The sequence below is a fragment of the Aspergillus nidulans genome, chromosome VIII (genome assembly GCF_000011425.1).
Source record: "Aspergillus nidulans FGSC A4 chromosome VIII".
In the NCBI taxonomy this organism is placed as follows: domain Eukaryota; kingdom Fungi; phylum Ascomycota; class Eurotiomycetes; order Eurotiales; family Aspergillaceae; genus Aspergillus; species Aspergillus nidulans.
The window spans coordinates 3,418,015-3,432,966 of NC_066264.1; the positions used below are offsets into that span (position 1 = coordinate 3,418,015).

Below are 14,952 nucleotides of genomic sequence, written 5' to 3' on the forward strand. Positions count from 1 at the left end.
AGCCCAAACCACAAAAGAAAAACGACCAAGAAAGATATACAGGTATCAACAAATACTCCGTGGAGAGGTTCAAGAAGAACTGAGAGAAAGAGGTATCAGGATTTTCGTAGATGTGATATTGCCGCCACGTGGGTTCATATCCAAAGTTAAAAGTAAAATCAAGTAAGGTCAAGTGAAAATATGATAAAGTGAAAGAGGGGGAAATGGGAGTTAAGATGGCTTTAGCCAAAAACTCAAAACAGATTAAAGGCTTATGCGAAACATGATCAACTGATGCAGAAAAAAAAGCGAAAAAAAAAGTGTTAAAGAAACAAAGAAAAGAGAATCGGGAAAGGAAGGATAATGTCCAGACATTACAATTGAAGTAGATGGGATCACTCCTCGTAGACGGTTTGTTCGTTCTTGAAATCAAGGCGGCTGGCTTTTCGTCCGACTCCCTTGAGCAAGCTGAAGCGCTTCATGACGGAATCTCGTACGCCTCCTCCCGTGTTTGAGGAGCTATTGGTATGGGCGCCAGGGCTCCGGATTTCAGGACTCCGAACGGAATTCAGACTGCTCCGAGTTACTGGTCGCGGATGCTCGGTGACTGAAGGTATCGTTGACCAACCACCCTTGGGACTGGTAACTGACGCGGGGCTAGTGACTGATGGTGTTGATGGATTCCCCATGGTGCCATTGTGCCGAGATGTGCTGCGGCTAACGTTCTCCGCAGAGTTGTCGGCGGCACTTCGTGACGCACTTTTAGATCGTTGCCGTTTCTGTGACTTGTTGGTGTCGTCCTCGTTGACACTGGTGCTTATTGAGAGGGAGGATGTGTGTTTCTGCAGAACGTCTCCAAAGAAGCTCCGCCGTTTATTGTTCGTGTCGCGGGATTGATTCGTTGTCCGACTGTGAATGGTAGCAGCGTCATCGAGGTCAGCTTCCTCCTTGCCGGACGAACCGGTCACAGGGTCATTAGCTCTGTTGCCATTGGGCTGTCGCTGGATAGTGGCAATTGAATCGCTTGCTCCATGATTAGAGCGTTTGAATGGGTTCATTATGCTTATTCGATGGCTGACAGATTGCTTGCGTGAGGCTTGCCGGCGATGAGCCTGGCTATTTTTGCGGGAACTGCGAATCAGCTCCTGTTCTGGACTAATAGACCGCGGAAGCGCAGTCACCCGACGGCTTTCCGATGAGATCGGGGACTTGCTTTGGTACAGCAACGGGGGCATGCTCTCTGTAGGACGAAGGGAAGAAAGTTCGGGTGCGAAAACTTCTTCGAAACGGCGTGTTAACTCAGCCTGAGTGGCTTGATGCGCTGGACGCGAGTACAGTGCGAGGGCGTGCTTGATCGCTAAGGCATGGTCAATGAGAGCCACAGCGAGGGCGTTTTTTAGCGGATCAATCGGTTGAGGCGTGTTCGCTTCCACTTCCTCTTCCTCTTCCTCTTCCTCGCCATCCTCAGACTCGTCAGTCAAAAACTGACGGTAGTGCGCGACACAGCTGGCGGGTGTAGAATTGAATTCCAGCAATTGCTCTATAGCCTCTGTCAAGTTCATCAGGCTCATATCTTCACCGGATGCTGCGCGCCTGTAGAGCAGGTATAACTCTTGCGTCTTGCGCCACGTCCGTTCCAGGGCTGTTTGTAGGGGCGTCAACGCAATCTCTTCAGTGCTAATTATTTCGCTCCTGCGGAGAATATTCGGGAAGGGTTCAGAGGTTGTGTAGATGACCTTCTCCACCCATTGCTCTTCAACATCTGCATCACCAATATGTCTTCTCAGTGTGGAACTGAATCGCGTAGGCTCTGATATCAGAAGATGGTCGCGAACGGACGGTGGAACTTTTGACCGCTGGTAAACAGGGTGGCTCATATCCCGGTGCACGCTTACAGGGCTGATATAAAGGTATTGACCTTCGTAATCGTTGACTTCGCCGGACGACATAACCTGAGCAGCAGGGTGCTCCTTCTGCATACGATCAATAAGCGTAGCCATGCGTTCCGTCGGGGCACATTCAACGATATATTCCTTGTCACGTAATGTTGCTGGGAAACCAAGCCCCTTGTACAAAACACGGAAGTAGCGGGGGAACTGCTTGTCTTCCTTGGCGATGGACTCATGGATTTTTGCCATGGAGCTCTGGGCTCGCGAAAGCTTAGCAAAATCCATGACAGTAACTTCGTAATGCAGCGCAAGTTCTCTATAGCAAGCCAATGCATGGGTCCAAGCTTGAGCGTCCTCGAAATACTGGATAATCGTGAAGTACAAGGCTTCTTTCCTTTCAAAGGATGTCTGCTCAGGGAAGGGGGGGTTTGTGAGTTCGGGAACGGACAGTTTGGGATCCCAATCGTACAAGTCGGCATGAAATTGTAGCGCAAGACCGGCCTCGGTGTAGTTGCCAGCTGAAGCCTGGCTTTGGGCGAGTTCGTGGACGTAGCGGATGAAGATATCCTCTCGGCCCATGTCTTTCATGTACTCCATCAGTCGAAGAACATGCAGACTCTCAGCCATAGAACCGCCTTGCGACGCCACGAATAAATCCAGAAGCTCATCCACGGTCGCGATAAGAGCCTTGACTGCCGTGGCAAGTTCTTCATCAAACGCATCGCAACCAACAAAACGATCAAGCAGCTCCCCAATAAAGAGCTTCTGAATCACACCCTCGCTCATGTCCTTCGTCTTGAAAAGATTATCCAGACTTGAAATTATCTCAGTTTCAATAACCGAGAGATCATGATTGAGATCCCACTCGCTGATGATCATGGTTCGCAGAATATCAACAGCCACAAGGCGCAGGCCCTCATGGACACTAAGGCATAGCTCAATAATGGGGGCTACAAGGCCCGGCACGTATTGGACCTGATAACCGCCAAGTCTGTTCAATCCGTAGCGTTCCCTCTCATCTTCAGCCGTTTCCCAACCTATCGCTTCCCAAGTAGAGTGCAATAACTCCGCACCTTGTTCTCGAACATCGCCAGCGATTTTCCAGATAGTGCGTCGTTTTTGTTCTGGAACGGTCTCCAAAGCAAGGGCATCACTAGACACAACCTTGAGTAACGTCATGAAGAAAGTTTCCCACAGCCTCGTGTCAAACAATTCCGCATCGTCTGGAGCTGGAAGCAACTTGTCGATCATCAGTGATGCCAGATATTCAAGACTCTTCACTGTTGTCCGGTGATTGTAGACATGGATGCTGAACCAGCTCTTAGGATATGCCTCGCAGTTTAAGATCGAGGTATGAACCTCGAATGCCTGAGAAAGGAAGTTGGTGAGTTCCAAGCCTTTGAGCCGTAGGCGCTTAGGATTTGGTATTAACGCAGTTGCAGCCATTATAGCCGACAGTTCGACAAGGACTTCGTCGAACTTTTGACTAGTTTTTGATGCCTTGATCTGGAACGGGAACGATTTGCTGAAAAGGAGAGACAGGTATTCCGTATCATCAACGCCTTCAGGAATGATAGAGTAGTATGAGGAGATAATCTTCGGCATAAAGGCGTAGAGTTGGGGATCCGGCTGGGTCAAGAGCTCTGCCACGATAGCGCAAACAAGGCGGACCTGGTCACGGTATTGATCAGATACTGCACCGGTGGCTCCCCAGTAGGGATCCAGCCAGCCGATACAGCTAGAAGCAAGACTCTTTCTCTCCGTACCGGAGCCAAAGATCTCAAGCCGAGTGTAATGCTGAATCAGAACCAATTTATACAAAACTAGCATTCCCTTCACATCTGCGCAAGAGTCCATAAAACTGAGCGCAATCATTATCACTTCATCTCGGCTAAAGACAGCCGACAACTCTGGAAGCCACGTGTGGAAGTGCTGAACAACAAGGGTTTTGCTACCCACCATCGCAGGAGAAGGATTCTTCATCAGAGCCTCTAGTGACTTGAAAATCGTGTGCATATCCCGGTTGAACGTTGATTGAACACGAGTGATACCAATACCTTCTTCCTTCAATTTTTGCTGCTGTCGGGCATTGATTATGAACTTTAGCAGATGACGACCAACCTTGAAGGTAGCTCGAAGGTTGCGGTGGTACTGCAAGTCAGAACTTGCCTGTAAAAGACGGAGGTAGCTTCGAATAAGGCATGGTGTTGCGAAGGGGAAATTGAACTGGTTCTCCGTGTAGTGGTCAACCACTGGGCCAAGGTTGAATCGTCTGTCGTGCACAATTCCAAGGACCGTAACCAGGTTATTAAAAATAAGATCCTCATAGTCTTCGTTCCCGGCGTGCTCCACAAGGATTGAAAACAACGCATCGAAGACAGAGCTTAATTGTTTGACGATCTCGATTTCGGGCACAAAACGAATTCTTTTCAAAGTATCCATAATCTCATCCACTGACCGTTCTTTCCAGTTAAGTAAGCTCAAAAGCACTTGATCTTGCGAGTACTCAGTGCTGCACAAATGAGTGTCAATGCGAAGGGTAGCCAGAGGCCCCGTGAGCGCCTCATCCTTTGTAGACTCGTTTTTGCCCAGTGAGCTCCAAGGAAGGGACAAATAAGCGCCTTTGCCATTCTCAACGTTTGATGTGTGCTTGTCGTATGCATGTAGCAGTAGAGAATGGGGTCCATCTCGTATAAAAGCCTGGTTGTCCCACAGGGGCATCCATGCCAGCGCAAATGGGAATTCAGGGGCATCCGCAATACTCATAATCATATGGGAACCAGGAATTTGATCTGTGGGGATATTGAGGCGAATCGTTTGGTTCCATGGCTTGCCTTTCTCAGTAATGGTCGTTCTCCATGCGGTACTGGCGGTCGATGATGAGGCTGGGAATACACATTTATCGACTCGTGCCCCTGAGGCGGTGCGCACCTCGAGGGTCAGCTGCAAGTTGCGAAGTCCTGTGTGTGAAGGCATCGGAACTTGGCCCGAATGAGGATGCGAGAGAAGGGCCTCAGGAGGAAACGTTGCCTGTGAGATAGTCACATAAATATCAGACCGAGGCTTAGACGGAGCTTGCGAGAAGCCAATCCGCCTCGTTTGCACGACACCATGCAACATAGTTGGGTTCTTCCGAATCAGCGCATCCGAATCGGAATCGACATAAGGGAAAAGGTGAAGGTGAACGCGAGCAGCCCGAGGAGACCTCACGTACTTCCCTGTCGGGCTAGGCAGCAATGCACGTATCAATGCATCAAAACCGTCCGTGTACCCTTCCCCATCCTCTGTGTGCTCAGAAGTGGCCCATATGTTGATTATCTGCTCAGTGTCTTTATCTTGACGCAGAATATGGGATACTTCCAGGAGGCCAACGCCTATGGTACGAAGCTGTGCCGACTCTTTTGATGGCTGGACCGATCCTCCCTTGTTGCTAGCCACACTCCCTGAGGACTGCGGAGGTTTGGCGGTCTCCTTTGGTTGGTCTGAGCTCTGAATGCCACGTTTGGACGACCACATAATGCTGCGGCGGGGTTTCAGACCTGGCCCCTTGACGGAATTGCTGGCGGTAGGAGGCTTTGGCGAGGTTGTTCCTTCGCGAGAAGCTGAAGGTGCAGTCTGAACTGGAGTGCTTGCGGAAGCAACCTCCGGTGCTCGAACGCTCACTAAAAGATAGAGCTTAGGCCCGCTTGCTGATCCATCCCCAATATCCGTAGCCGCCAATTCAGTGAAGAGAGTCTTTAGCTTATTGCTCTGCCCTGAACTTGCGAATTGTTCTGGGGAAGGAATATCCAGAACATACGTCTCGGACAATGCTTTTAGAGGGCCGGTGTCCGATACCGTGCACAGACTGACGGCGAGAACTACTGGCCCAGGGGCATTTCCTGATACAGCATTGACTTCCACGAGCAAATGATGAAGAGCTGCGGTGTCCGACGCAGGCGTGGGACTGCTCTCGAGCATGCTCATTTCGGACTGGAGCTTTGCTAAATGTACGGCAGAATCCTCGCCTGTCAACAGTCGACCTCGTTGTTCAGGATCCCGCACAATCACTTCCCCACCAAGTAGCTTGTTACCCCGAACAAGTTTCCAAACAACCTCTTGCCTGAGCACCTCCTTCTCTTTTGAAGTTAGCACGTTGTATAGGAGCTGTCGTCTGGCATAATCAAGCTCCTGGACGATAGTCGACATTTCTTCCACAACCTGATATTGCTGCGACAGAAGCAGCTCATGTAGCTTAGTCGAATGCCACTCACGCAAACATGATGCGATCTCGTCGACCAACGGCTCGGAAAGTGAGGTGGGAGTTTCGTCGCCTATTTTGAGCATAGGCACTGGCGCAGCTGGCTTGGGTGCATCAGGATCCCGCGGGGCTACATTGACCGGCGTAAGTGGAAGCATTCCCCAGGGACTGGCCCGCGCCCCTCGTGGAGTCGACTGGTCATCATCGTCTGTCTTCTGGATGAAAATCTGTGAAGGCTTCTCTTTTCGCGCGACCAATACTTCAGATATCTCGCCCGAAACTTGTTCGTCGTATTGAGAAGAAGCTAAACTGCTCCGCACATCCACCTCCGCATCTTCCGCCCTGTCGTCAATTGAGCAGTCCCCATTTGTCAAGGTCTTATTTCCTTCGCTATCACCCAGGACTTCGCGGATCTCCACGCAATTGCGGGGGAAGATACCCGAAAATACTCGCGCCTCAAGGGTCTGGCCTTTGGTGCTCGTTAAACCCGCCAGCAAAGACGGCGGAGCAACCAAGTAGCCGCGACACCATTCACCATTGTTCCCGCCTTGTTCTATTATATACAGCTCATCACCGAGTTCTAACGGTAGGTCGGCCGGAGTAGAGGGCTGGAAGGGGTAGATGGCAACGGCAAAAGCGATTCGAGGCAGAGGCCGCCAGGGCATGTCTGCAGTCGAGGCGGCGGACCAGAGCGCACCCCGCAGCAGTCGTCGCCGGTACGGGGCCGTCTCGAGGAATGGAGGGGCAGCGGTTCAGCGGAGGCAGAAAGAAAGCAGGAATTCTGGTTTGATCAAGGGGACAAGCCGCGACATGCAGTAATCCCTCCGAGTGTATCGTGCGATTTGAGAGGAATGTAGATTAAACTCAACGCCGCACGGATCAGAAACAGTGATAGCTGAGTTCCTTAGACTAGGAATTGCTGTAAACTTGAAACCTAAGCAGAGACAACAATTAGCTTGAGAATTCTTGTCTGAGACGGGCCCTAAATAGGCCAACTGAAAAGAGTTGAGCGCAAGCCACAGCTCAGCAACGAGCTAGGAGCCAAAGTTGTAAGTCCACGAGAGCAAAACAGTTGGCACGTCAAGTATACGGATGAATTGAATACTAATCGCATCCTAGTCCTGTGCGATATCTGACCCCCTAGTGGGCGGAGGTGGAGTCCCCGGTCGAGAGCCTTTGCTCAGCTTGGCGGGAACGGTGGAGAAGGTAAAAGAAGGGGGTGCGAGAAAAGCATACCGGCTGTGAGAGACTGAGGGTAGGAGTCAACAGACGAAAGGAGTGGTCGTCTGAGAGAAAGCGGAAAGAAAAACTAGAATTGAGCACAAGCCCGTGAAACTCGAAGGTGTCAAATGGGAAAATGGCGATCGCGCAGGAGCGAAAGATCCAGAGGGTCGCCGGGTCGATCAGTTCGTCGAGCGTGAGGCGGAGAGTAGGGACAGATCCAATCGTATTCAAGCTGCCAGGGCCGGACTCAGAAAGGACTTTGTTGTCTCTTGAGAAGGGTTGAATGATAAGGCAATCATGTTTGCCCGGCTCGTAGCATTTCTCCTGCTTGCCGTCTAACCGGGATGTTTGGTGTGATAGTGATAGCCCCTGAACCTGAAATGAACCACTTCATCCCATGGCTCTGCGCCTGAGCACCCAAACTTGGGCGATCCCAAAGCAATCAATCTTTTTCCACAGGCATCCTGCCGCCCACTCGTTATGTTTTAACATTGCAGTCCAGCTTCTTGAGAAATTCTTTACTGTACTCAAGTTGGTTTCTACTGTCGATGCTCCCTGTTTGGGCATATCGTAGGCATCTCAAAACTACATTTGTCGCTGAAATAGTAGATAAAAGGTGATGGATTGCTAAACATATTCAATGAGAATCCAAGCAAGCGCCATTCTATGAAACCTGCATAGTAGAATAATAGCGCAGGAGGATACCGGTTGGGACGGATAGACATAGAAAGATACATTATCATTTCCTAAACGTAGCGGCAACATCCTCTTTGCGCCACTCAAGCTCAAGCTGACCTTCATATACTGCACGGATCACATGTTGCGTTCGGTCATAGGCCTGCTCATAACGACTTTCACATTCCCGAAGCACTTTGATTACCAGACTGCGGCTGAGTCCAGGATCATCCGCATCGCCAAAGTGCTTTTCGACTCGCTTCTTGAGCATTTCAATACCACGCCGTATCTCTTTTGCGTCGTAGGCAGCCAGCACTCTTTTCGCTACTGAGCGTGAATGACTAGGACGGCTGGCAATATCGGTGGGGTTGCTGGTCGTAGCAGCCAGACCTTCAACCGAGTCGACAAACTCGAGCAATTTCCCAAGTGGTCGGTAAATCACGGAGTCCAAGTAAAGCCTCATGTGTTCCCTCATGTCCTCTTGGGCTCGATTGCGCCACCGCTCCAATACTGGTAGATTTCGAATATCGACCTCCTCAATATAATGATTCATGTTTTCAATCAAGAGAATATGATAGTTCAGTATCTCCTTGTCCTCCGGATCACCAGAGCCAGCGGCCGCCGCTACCGTTGCGGATTGGCCTGGAGCTTCCTTTGCGATAAATTTCAATGACTCCCACATCGCCCGGTTTATGCGATCATATGCTTCGTTGACGTTTAGACGGATGTCGTAGAACTCTGATGACGGGTCGGAAAGCATGTTCTCGACCGCGACAGAAAAGTTCGGGAAAATTCTCATGAACGATATGACGCCCTTTCGTTTGTTGATTTTGACCTTAGTCTCTTCAATGCCACGGATTTGTTCGTCGACGAACCGATTGAAAAGACCAATCAAACGAGAATGCAGTTTCTGGAGAGAGTGAATGATGAAATCCTGGTTGGTATCATCAAAGTCCGCAATTGTCTTTTCAATGGCGAACAAGATACCAATGCCTTGTCTAAAGGACAGTCAGCTTTAAAAATTCAAGAACCAACGTAACCAAGCATCACAAACTTACAGAGGGTCTGCTTTGATGGACCAATCCACAAGATTTTGCATATCCATTGGCCAGAACGAATATAGTTCGTCCATAGCCTGTTCCACTTTCTTTGCCATTCCTCGATCTGGATCGGGCGATTGTTTAATGGTAAAGTCTGGAACTGCACGCTCGTCCGGGGCTCCCGAAGCCACAATATCCGCAAAATCAGTATTTGAAAGAGAGGTTAGATGGAAAAATCGCACGAGGAAGTTTTGCTCTTCTGAAATCATCTTCACTGTTTCCTGAAGAGTGCCGGCAAACACTTCAAAAGGTTCAAGCCTTCCATGCTGCTTATCAGCAGAGGGAAGCCTCAGCCCTGCTGCAGCTCTGATAGTCTTTCCCCTCCTGACGGTCAGCTTCCTCGCTGCCGTTGTTATACCCTCGGCTTCCTTTTCCTTATCCTGATGGGTGAAAAGAAGTTCCTGCTCTTCGCCCGTCATTTTCCTTGCCGTTCGCTTCCATGCCATGTTGTTGTCACGGAATTCAGCTTGGTATGATTGTTTGGCTTGTTGTTCGTATAGAGTGATCAAACCCTGCCACTCTGGCCCACTTACTTCCCTAGCAAATAGGGTCAACGCACTGTAAACCCATAATTCCCGACGAGCGTAAGCCCTTGCTGAGCCGTCTAACTTCATCGGATCCTTCTGCGAATTAGCTGCCGCATCAGCCCGCTTCTGTGCCGCTACTTGATAGGCGATGCCCATGAACTGTCTGAGCCGTTGAAGAAATGATGACGAATAGAATCGATACTCCTCCTTTTTGTCCTTGATAGCACGCATTTGACCGATCTCAGTGTCGGCGTACACTCCCACGGTACCATGTCCTCCAGCAGCATCCAGACGTTTTTTGTTATGCCAGATATCGGGGTCGATTGTCAACATAGCTTTGTATAGAGTAGAAAGCGCAAGCTCGGTTTCTCTTAACCCGTCAATATTGCTAAGCGATGCCTCTTTCAAAGGTTGCAGATCGTTTACAGATATAGAAAGCGTCTTCAACAGGGTCTGTAGCTCGCTATGCAGAAGCTTCTGGTTGGCCGTCTGGACCTGTAAACCTTGAGATTGGGTCTCAATATATGATACGTCGTCGCGAAGTGTCTAGATTTTCGTTAGCAGGGTGAAAAATATCGAAGACCTTGGGGATGACTCACATTGAGTTCGTGCGAATATAACGTGAGTAGGTTGTCTAGCTCTTCACACTCTTCAATAGTCTTGTCGATGAGTTTAGCAAGCTGGTCGACCTTGCCTTCTTGTTGCTCAAGGTTACCAAGCCAGCTTGTAGCCTCCACGCGCCCAATCTCTCGGCGAACGTCTGCTTCGAGGTCTTCAATTTTCTTCTCGTCTGAGAGGCGGCCGTTCCAGCCAAGGTCGGTCAGAATATCATCAAATTCCACTCCGCGATCTCCAAGGACTTTTGGATCGAGCCCGAGTGCTTGACAATATTTGACAGTGTTATCTTCATGACGCCTGCGCCGACGATCCCGCGGAGAGGGAGATACGGAACGTGACCTTTCATCTGCTCGGACAGCTACTGCTTCTGGCATATTTTTAGGGGCATCTAGTGAAGGTGCTACGGTAGCATCAGCAACAGCTTCCGTAATCTCAACCCTGGGAGGCTCCTGTATGTTTGGTTCCGGTACGGTTGGCGCAGGTACAGGCGGCGCAGGTACAGGCGGCGCATCCGTCGACGGGATTTCTGGGGTCTCTGACACCGGAGGCACAGTAGCCGTTTCCTCAGGGCGCTCTTCAGTCGTCGTCTTCGCCGGTTCTTCTACTCTTCGAACAAGGGATGGCGCAGGCACGACACTGGTGATCCCATCAGGTCCCTCTGAGGCAGCCTGTTTCTTCGCGGCAGCTAAAAGTCTTGCGCCGGCGCCTCCGCTTCGTGGTTTGAACGCCCCATATGCATTGGCAGCTTTGCGGAACGCGCCCGCCACATCTTTGTTTGACTTCTTTTTAATCATAGGTCCGAGGCCAGGCCGATGAGCGTCGGGGTCATCTTCATCGTTCTCCTGAAGGGCTTCTGGGGGGCTAATAGGAGATGAAGGTGCCTTGCTCTCCGCGACAGGTTCTTCTGGCTCTTCTCTCTCCGAAACTTGTTGCGGTGTCTCGACAGGCTTGGCACTAGTGGCATTGTTACTTGCGGGTAAACCTGCCAACAGCCCTGGTGGTACATCGGCAAGTTGCAGATTGTTTGAGCTGCTCAATTGGTCTCCTGCAAGTGACGTCGGTTGTCCCTTGGATGTGGACGATGGCGTTTCAGAACCTCGCTTTGGTTCTTTCACTCGCAGCTCGCTTGGAGCAAGGCCCGGAACAATGTCATCATTGAGTCGTCTAGCCTCGGGTATACTGGAGCTCGAGTTCTCGCTACGTACGATAGGACGAGGTTCAGGTACCATTTTCCCGCTTCGTGACGACGGTGGACGGGGCTCCGTCTGGACGCTGGATAAGTTGACTTCCTCAGCCTCTTTACTAATATTCTCCCTTGAGTGTGCCGTTCTCAAGCTGCTAGGAATTTCCCTAATCTTAGGTTCCAACGGTGATACCGGAGCGATCTTCGGTGTCTTTGGATCGCCGGCGAGCCGCTCCATTGCACGCGGAGGTGGCCGATCCCCTTGGTCAACTGGGAGCACTGGTGGAGGATGTTGGGGCGGTGCAAATGGAGGGGGACCACTTTTGCCCGACTGCGCGGTAGAGGGTCTGCTCATCTGTTCCCGGCTGCGCTGAGCACGTATTGGTAGATCTTCCTCGTTTGGTCTTCGTTTGGGCGAATCGCGGCTCCGTGCGCGAGCCCAATGAGGGGACTGAGGACGGTTACCCTGAGACGAAGGTGGACGCGGGGGTACAAAAGATCCTTCAGTATTCGACGAGCCAGAAGATGGTCCCTTTCCGCCAGAATAGTGCGGTCCCAGAAGAAGCTGGAGCTCACGCTCATCAAAGCCTATAAGATCCGGCATTTTGCCGCCGGTATATTTTTTATAGATTTTCACCAAACTGCCAATAAAGAAATCCTTCTCTTTCGGGGATTTGGCGTGCCAGTAGTAAGGCTTTCCCACAGTTACCAGAAAGCCAACGTTCGATGCCCATTGTTTTTGCAGTTCCTCCTGAGGGCTAGACGGCACGATCGCATTATATGATTTAATGGCGGAGAGGTCATCCAGCATCCATGTTTTGCCAATTGAGAAAGAGCCGTCATTGTTCTCCCTAGCTTTGTGCATGCGTACCCTTCCGGACCGTCTCACAGCGACGATTATGACTCTCGCCTTCTTGTTTTCAGGGGAAGAATTAGGCGGGGGCGGGGACGAAGGATAAGCGCCATCTTCCATGATCCGTACGTGTGTAATGTAGGACTCGACCACTGGTAAATCAACGAAATGTCAGCCATATTCTTGACCAGAAGTGGTAGGGCTGTCAGCTCCATGACGTTTCAGGAGGCCTGATTTGCGAAACAGTCGTCGAGCAGGTGTATGAAGCGTTCAGCTCAAAGTTGGCTTAAACATACAGGCACCATCGCTATCCTTCTTTGAAAAGCAACTTTGAACAATCCTCCGCTTTTCGTCCTCGAATTTCTCGGCCCTTGACGCTCCGTCACCGGGCCCCCCATGCCCACCAGCGCGACTCTCAGCGCGCCGGCGAGGATCTCTTTGAGGTACAGGATCTCCTAGAGGTCCCCTCGGGCGATCATGACCATTCATGCTTATAGTTCGAACTGCCAACAGCCTGCTTACTCAGGAGGTATTCGAAGCCAGGTGAACATGATCGAGAAACCGAAGAAACGTAGGCGGAGCACGCAGGGCGGATGGAGGCAATCAAGTTTGAATCCTATTCCAGCTAAGATCACAGTCTTAGAGGCTTTAGCGGGGTCAGGATTGCATATCAGACGATGCCCGTGCAAAACGAAGGAGCGACTCCAGCGGGTCAATTATTAGCTCATTATCGATGGGGATGGAGCGGGCGGCGGAGCTCGTGGCTGTAACAGCACCGTACATAAGAGCTCAACCTTCACCATGTACTCAAGTTGCACTGAGGTATTACCATGTAATGAGAACGTATTCATTGTATCTAAAGCCGAACCTGAATCAAACCTGTATTTCAAGATATCATAGAAGAATGGGTTATAATATCTTGCCATAAATTCTCTCTATTACACACAATTCAAGAAAAGTAGATAGTTCAAATCGAGTCCTTCAACGGTCGCTTAGTAAGTTCGTTCTTCGTATCAGGTGACTTGAGATTTCAGATAAAGCTTCAGCCAATAATACACTATTCCCTGAGAGACCGCCCTAGTGCTGTGAATTTTTTTTTTTTCTGCCATTTTTTTTCTTTATCAACTTTCTCTATCCACAGAGGCTTAAGGACGAATTGACCTGCACAGCGCTCATCAGCTCCCTAAAATGGCTGCTCACAGTAAAAAGAGCTCTGTGAAGGGGGAAAAGAAGGTATGCGGTCATCTAGGTGAACTTAGTATCTGCGTCGGACGACTGACAACTCCCTAACGAAGCAGGCGAAGGCCACGAAAGATACTATACTGCCTGCGAATCTGATCTCGGCGATTTCAGCTTTCCTATCCGAACATGGGTTTTCCTCCACGAGCGCCGCCTTTACCAAAGAGCTGGCAAAAAAGTCGATTAGTGCAAGCAAAAAGTCCGATGTTCCTTCTCTTTTAGAGATCTTCCAGAGTTGGGAGTCTCAACTGAACCGCAAGAATGTTCCAAGTTCTAGCAGCTCAGCAAGCAGTGACAGTGATGCCGACAGTTCCTCTGACTCTGATTCGTCCGACTCTGATGTGGAGATGTCTGAAGCACCGAAGGTTCAGCGCAGGAGGTCCTCGTCAACGTCCTCGTCCTCCTCTTCCTCCTCGGCCTCTTCGTCGTCTTCCTCTTCTTCCTCATCTTCGAGCTCCTCCGATAGTGACGCTGATGATGAGGACGAGGATGAGGCAGCCCTCGCTCCCGGCCCTGCCGCGAAGGGCGTTAAGCGCAAAGCGGAATCGAGCGCTTCTTCCTCTGGCTCTGACTCCGAAGAAACTCCAAAGGCGAAGAAAACCAAGTTGACATCGAAGGCTGAAGAGTCCTCTTCATCTAGTAGTGAGAGCTCATCCGATTCCAGCTCAGACTCTGATTCAGACTCAGACTCTTCGTCAAGTTCCGAGTCCGAGTCCGAGTCCGAGTCCGATGCTTCTCACAGCTCCTCTTCAAGCTCTTCTTCCGATTCCTCGGATTCCTCCTCGGATTCCTCATCTGATTCCTCATCTGATTCTTCGTCTGATTCTTCGTCTGAATCCGAATCGGACGCCGCCAAGAAAGCCGACAAGAAGGCTCTCAAGGCTGCCACCGAGACACCCCTGCCGCCCTCCGACTCAAGCTCCAGCGGCTCCTCGGACTCCTCGTCGTCCTCTGGAGAAGAGTCCTCCAGCACCAGCCGCACCCTCCAGAACTCGGAGGCTGAAGCCACCCAAAAGCCCGCCGCTACATCGGAAGCCTCAGTCTCCTCCAGTGCCAGCCCAGCTCCCAGAAATGGCAATGGTAACGGCAAGAAAAACCACACCGGCACCCGTCCTACACCTCTAGCCGCTCTCAGCGAACTCCCTCATAACCACCCCTCCAATCAGTACGTGCCGTACGCGTACGCGGAAAAGGCTTACAAGGATCTTTCGGTCACACGTGGCAAGGGCTTCACCAAGGAGAAGAACAAGAAGAAGCGTGGCTCGTACCGCGGTGGCCCTATTGACATCTCTGGCGGCAAGTCATTCAAGTTTGAGGATTGATCAAGTGGCCGGTGTTTTTCTGCCCGCGGTACCATGCTGGACCTCCACAATTAAACCTCTATCGAGTCTCGCAATTTTCGTTAGATGGTATGTCATACCTATA

General features: G+C 50.7%; 3 protein-coding genes across 3 annotated transcripts, besides 1 other annotated feature; 1 reads left to right on the forward strand and 2 right to left on the reverse strand.

The window, feature by feature from the left end:
- Positions 1-14,952: part of a sequence feature (contig 1.7 1..773302(-1)) that runs on past both edges of the window.
- Positions 375-6,773, reverse strand: ANIA_00463 (guanine nucleotide exchange factor DCK1; the record flags this gene model as incomplete). The annotated part of the gene is made up of 1 exon (XM_652975.1): positions 375-6,773. The coding sequence occupies one exon, from the start codon at positions 6,771-6,773 to the stop codon at positions 375-377; it is 6,399 nt and encodes a 2,132-aa protein (XP_658067.1).
- On the reverse strand, positions 7,869-12,777 carry ANIA_00462 (GTP-Rho binding exocyst subunit SEC3; the record flags this gene model as incomplete). The annotated part of the gene is made up of 4 exons (XM_652974.2): positions 7,869-9,005; positions 9,066-10,180; positions 10,234-12,440; positions 12,585-12,777. 4 exons carry the CDS (start codon positions 12,775-12,777, stop codon positions 8,072-8,074), a joined length of 4,449 nt encoding a protein of 1,482 aa, XP_658066.1. The 3' UTR covers positions 7,869-8,071.
- ANIA_00461 (nucleolar and coiled-body phosphoprotein 1 family protein) lies at positions 13,441-14,849 on the forward strand (the record flags this gene model as incomplete). The annotated part of the gene is made up of 2 exons (XM_652973.2): positions 13,441-13,521; positions 13,587-14,849. Exons 1-2 carry the CDS (start codon positions 13,477-13,479, stop codon positions 14,847-14,849), a joined length of 1,308 nt encoding a protein of 435 aa, XP_658065.1. The 5' UTR covers positions 13,441-13,476.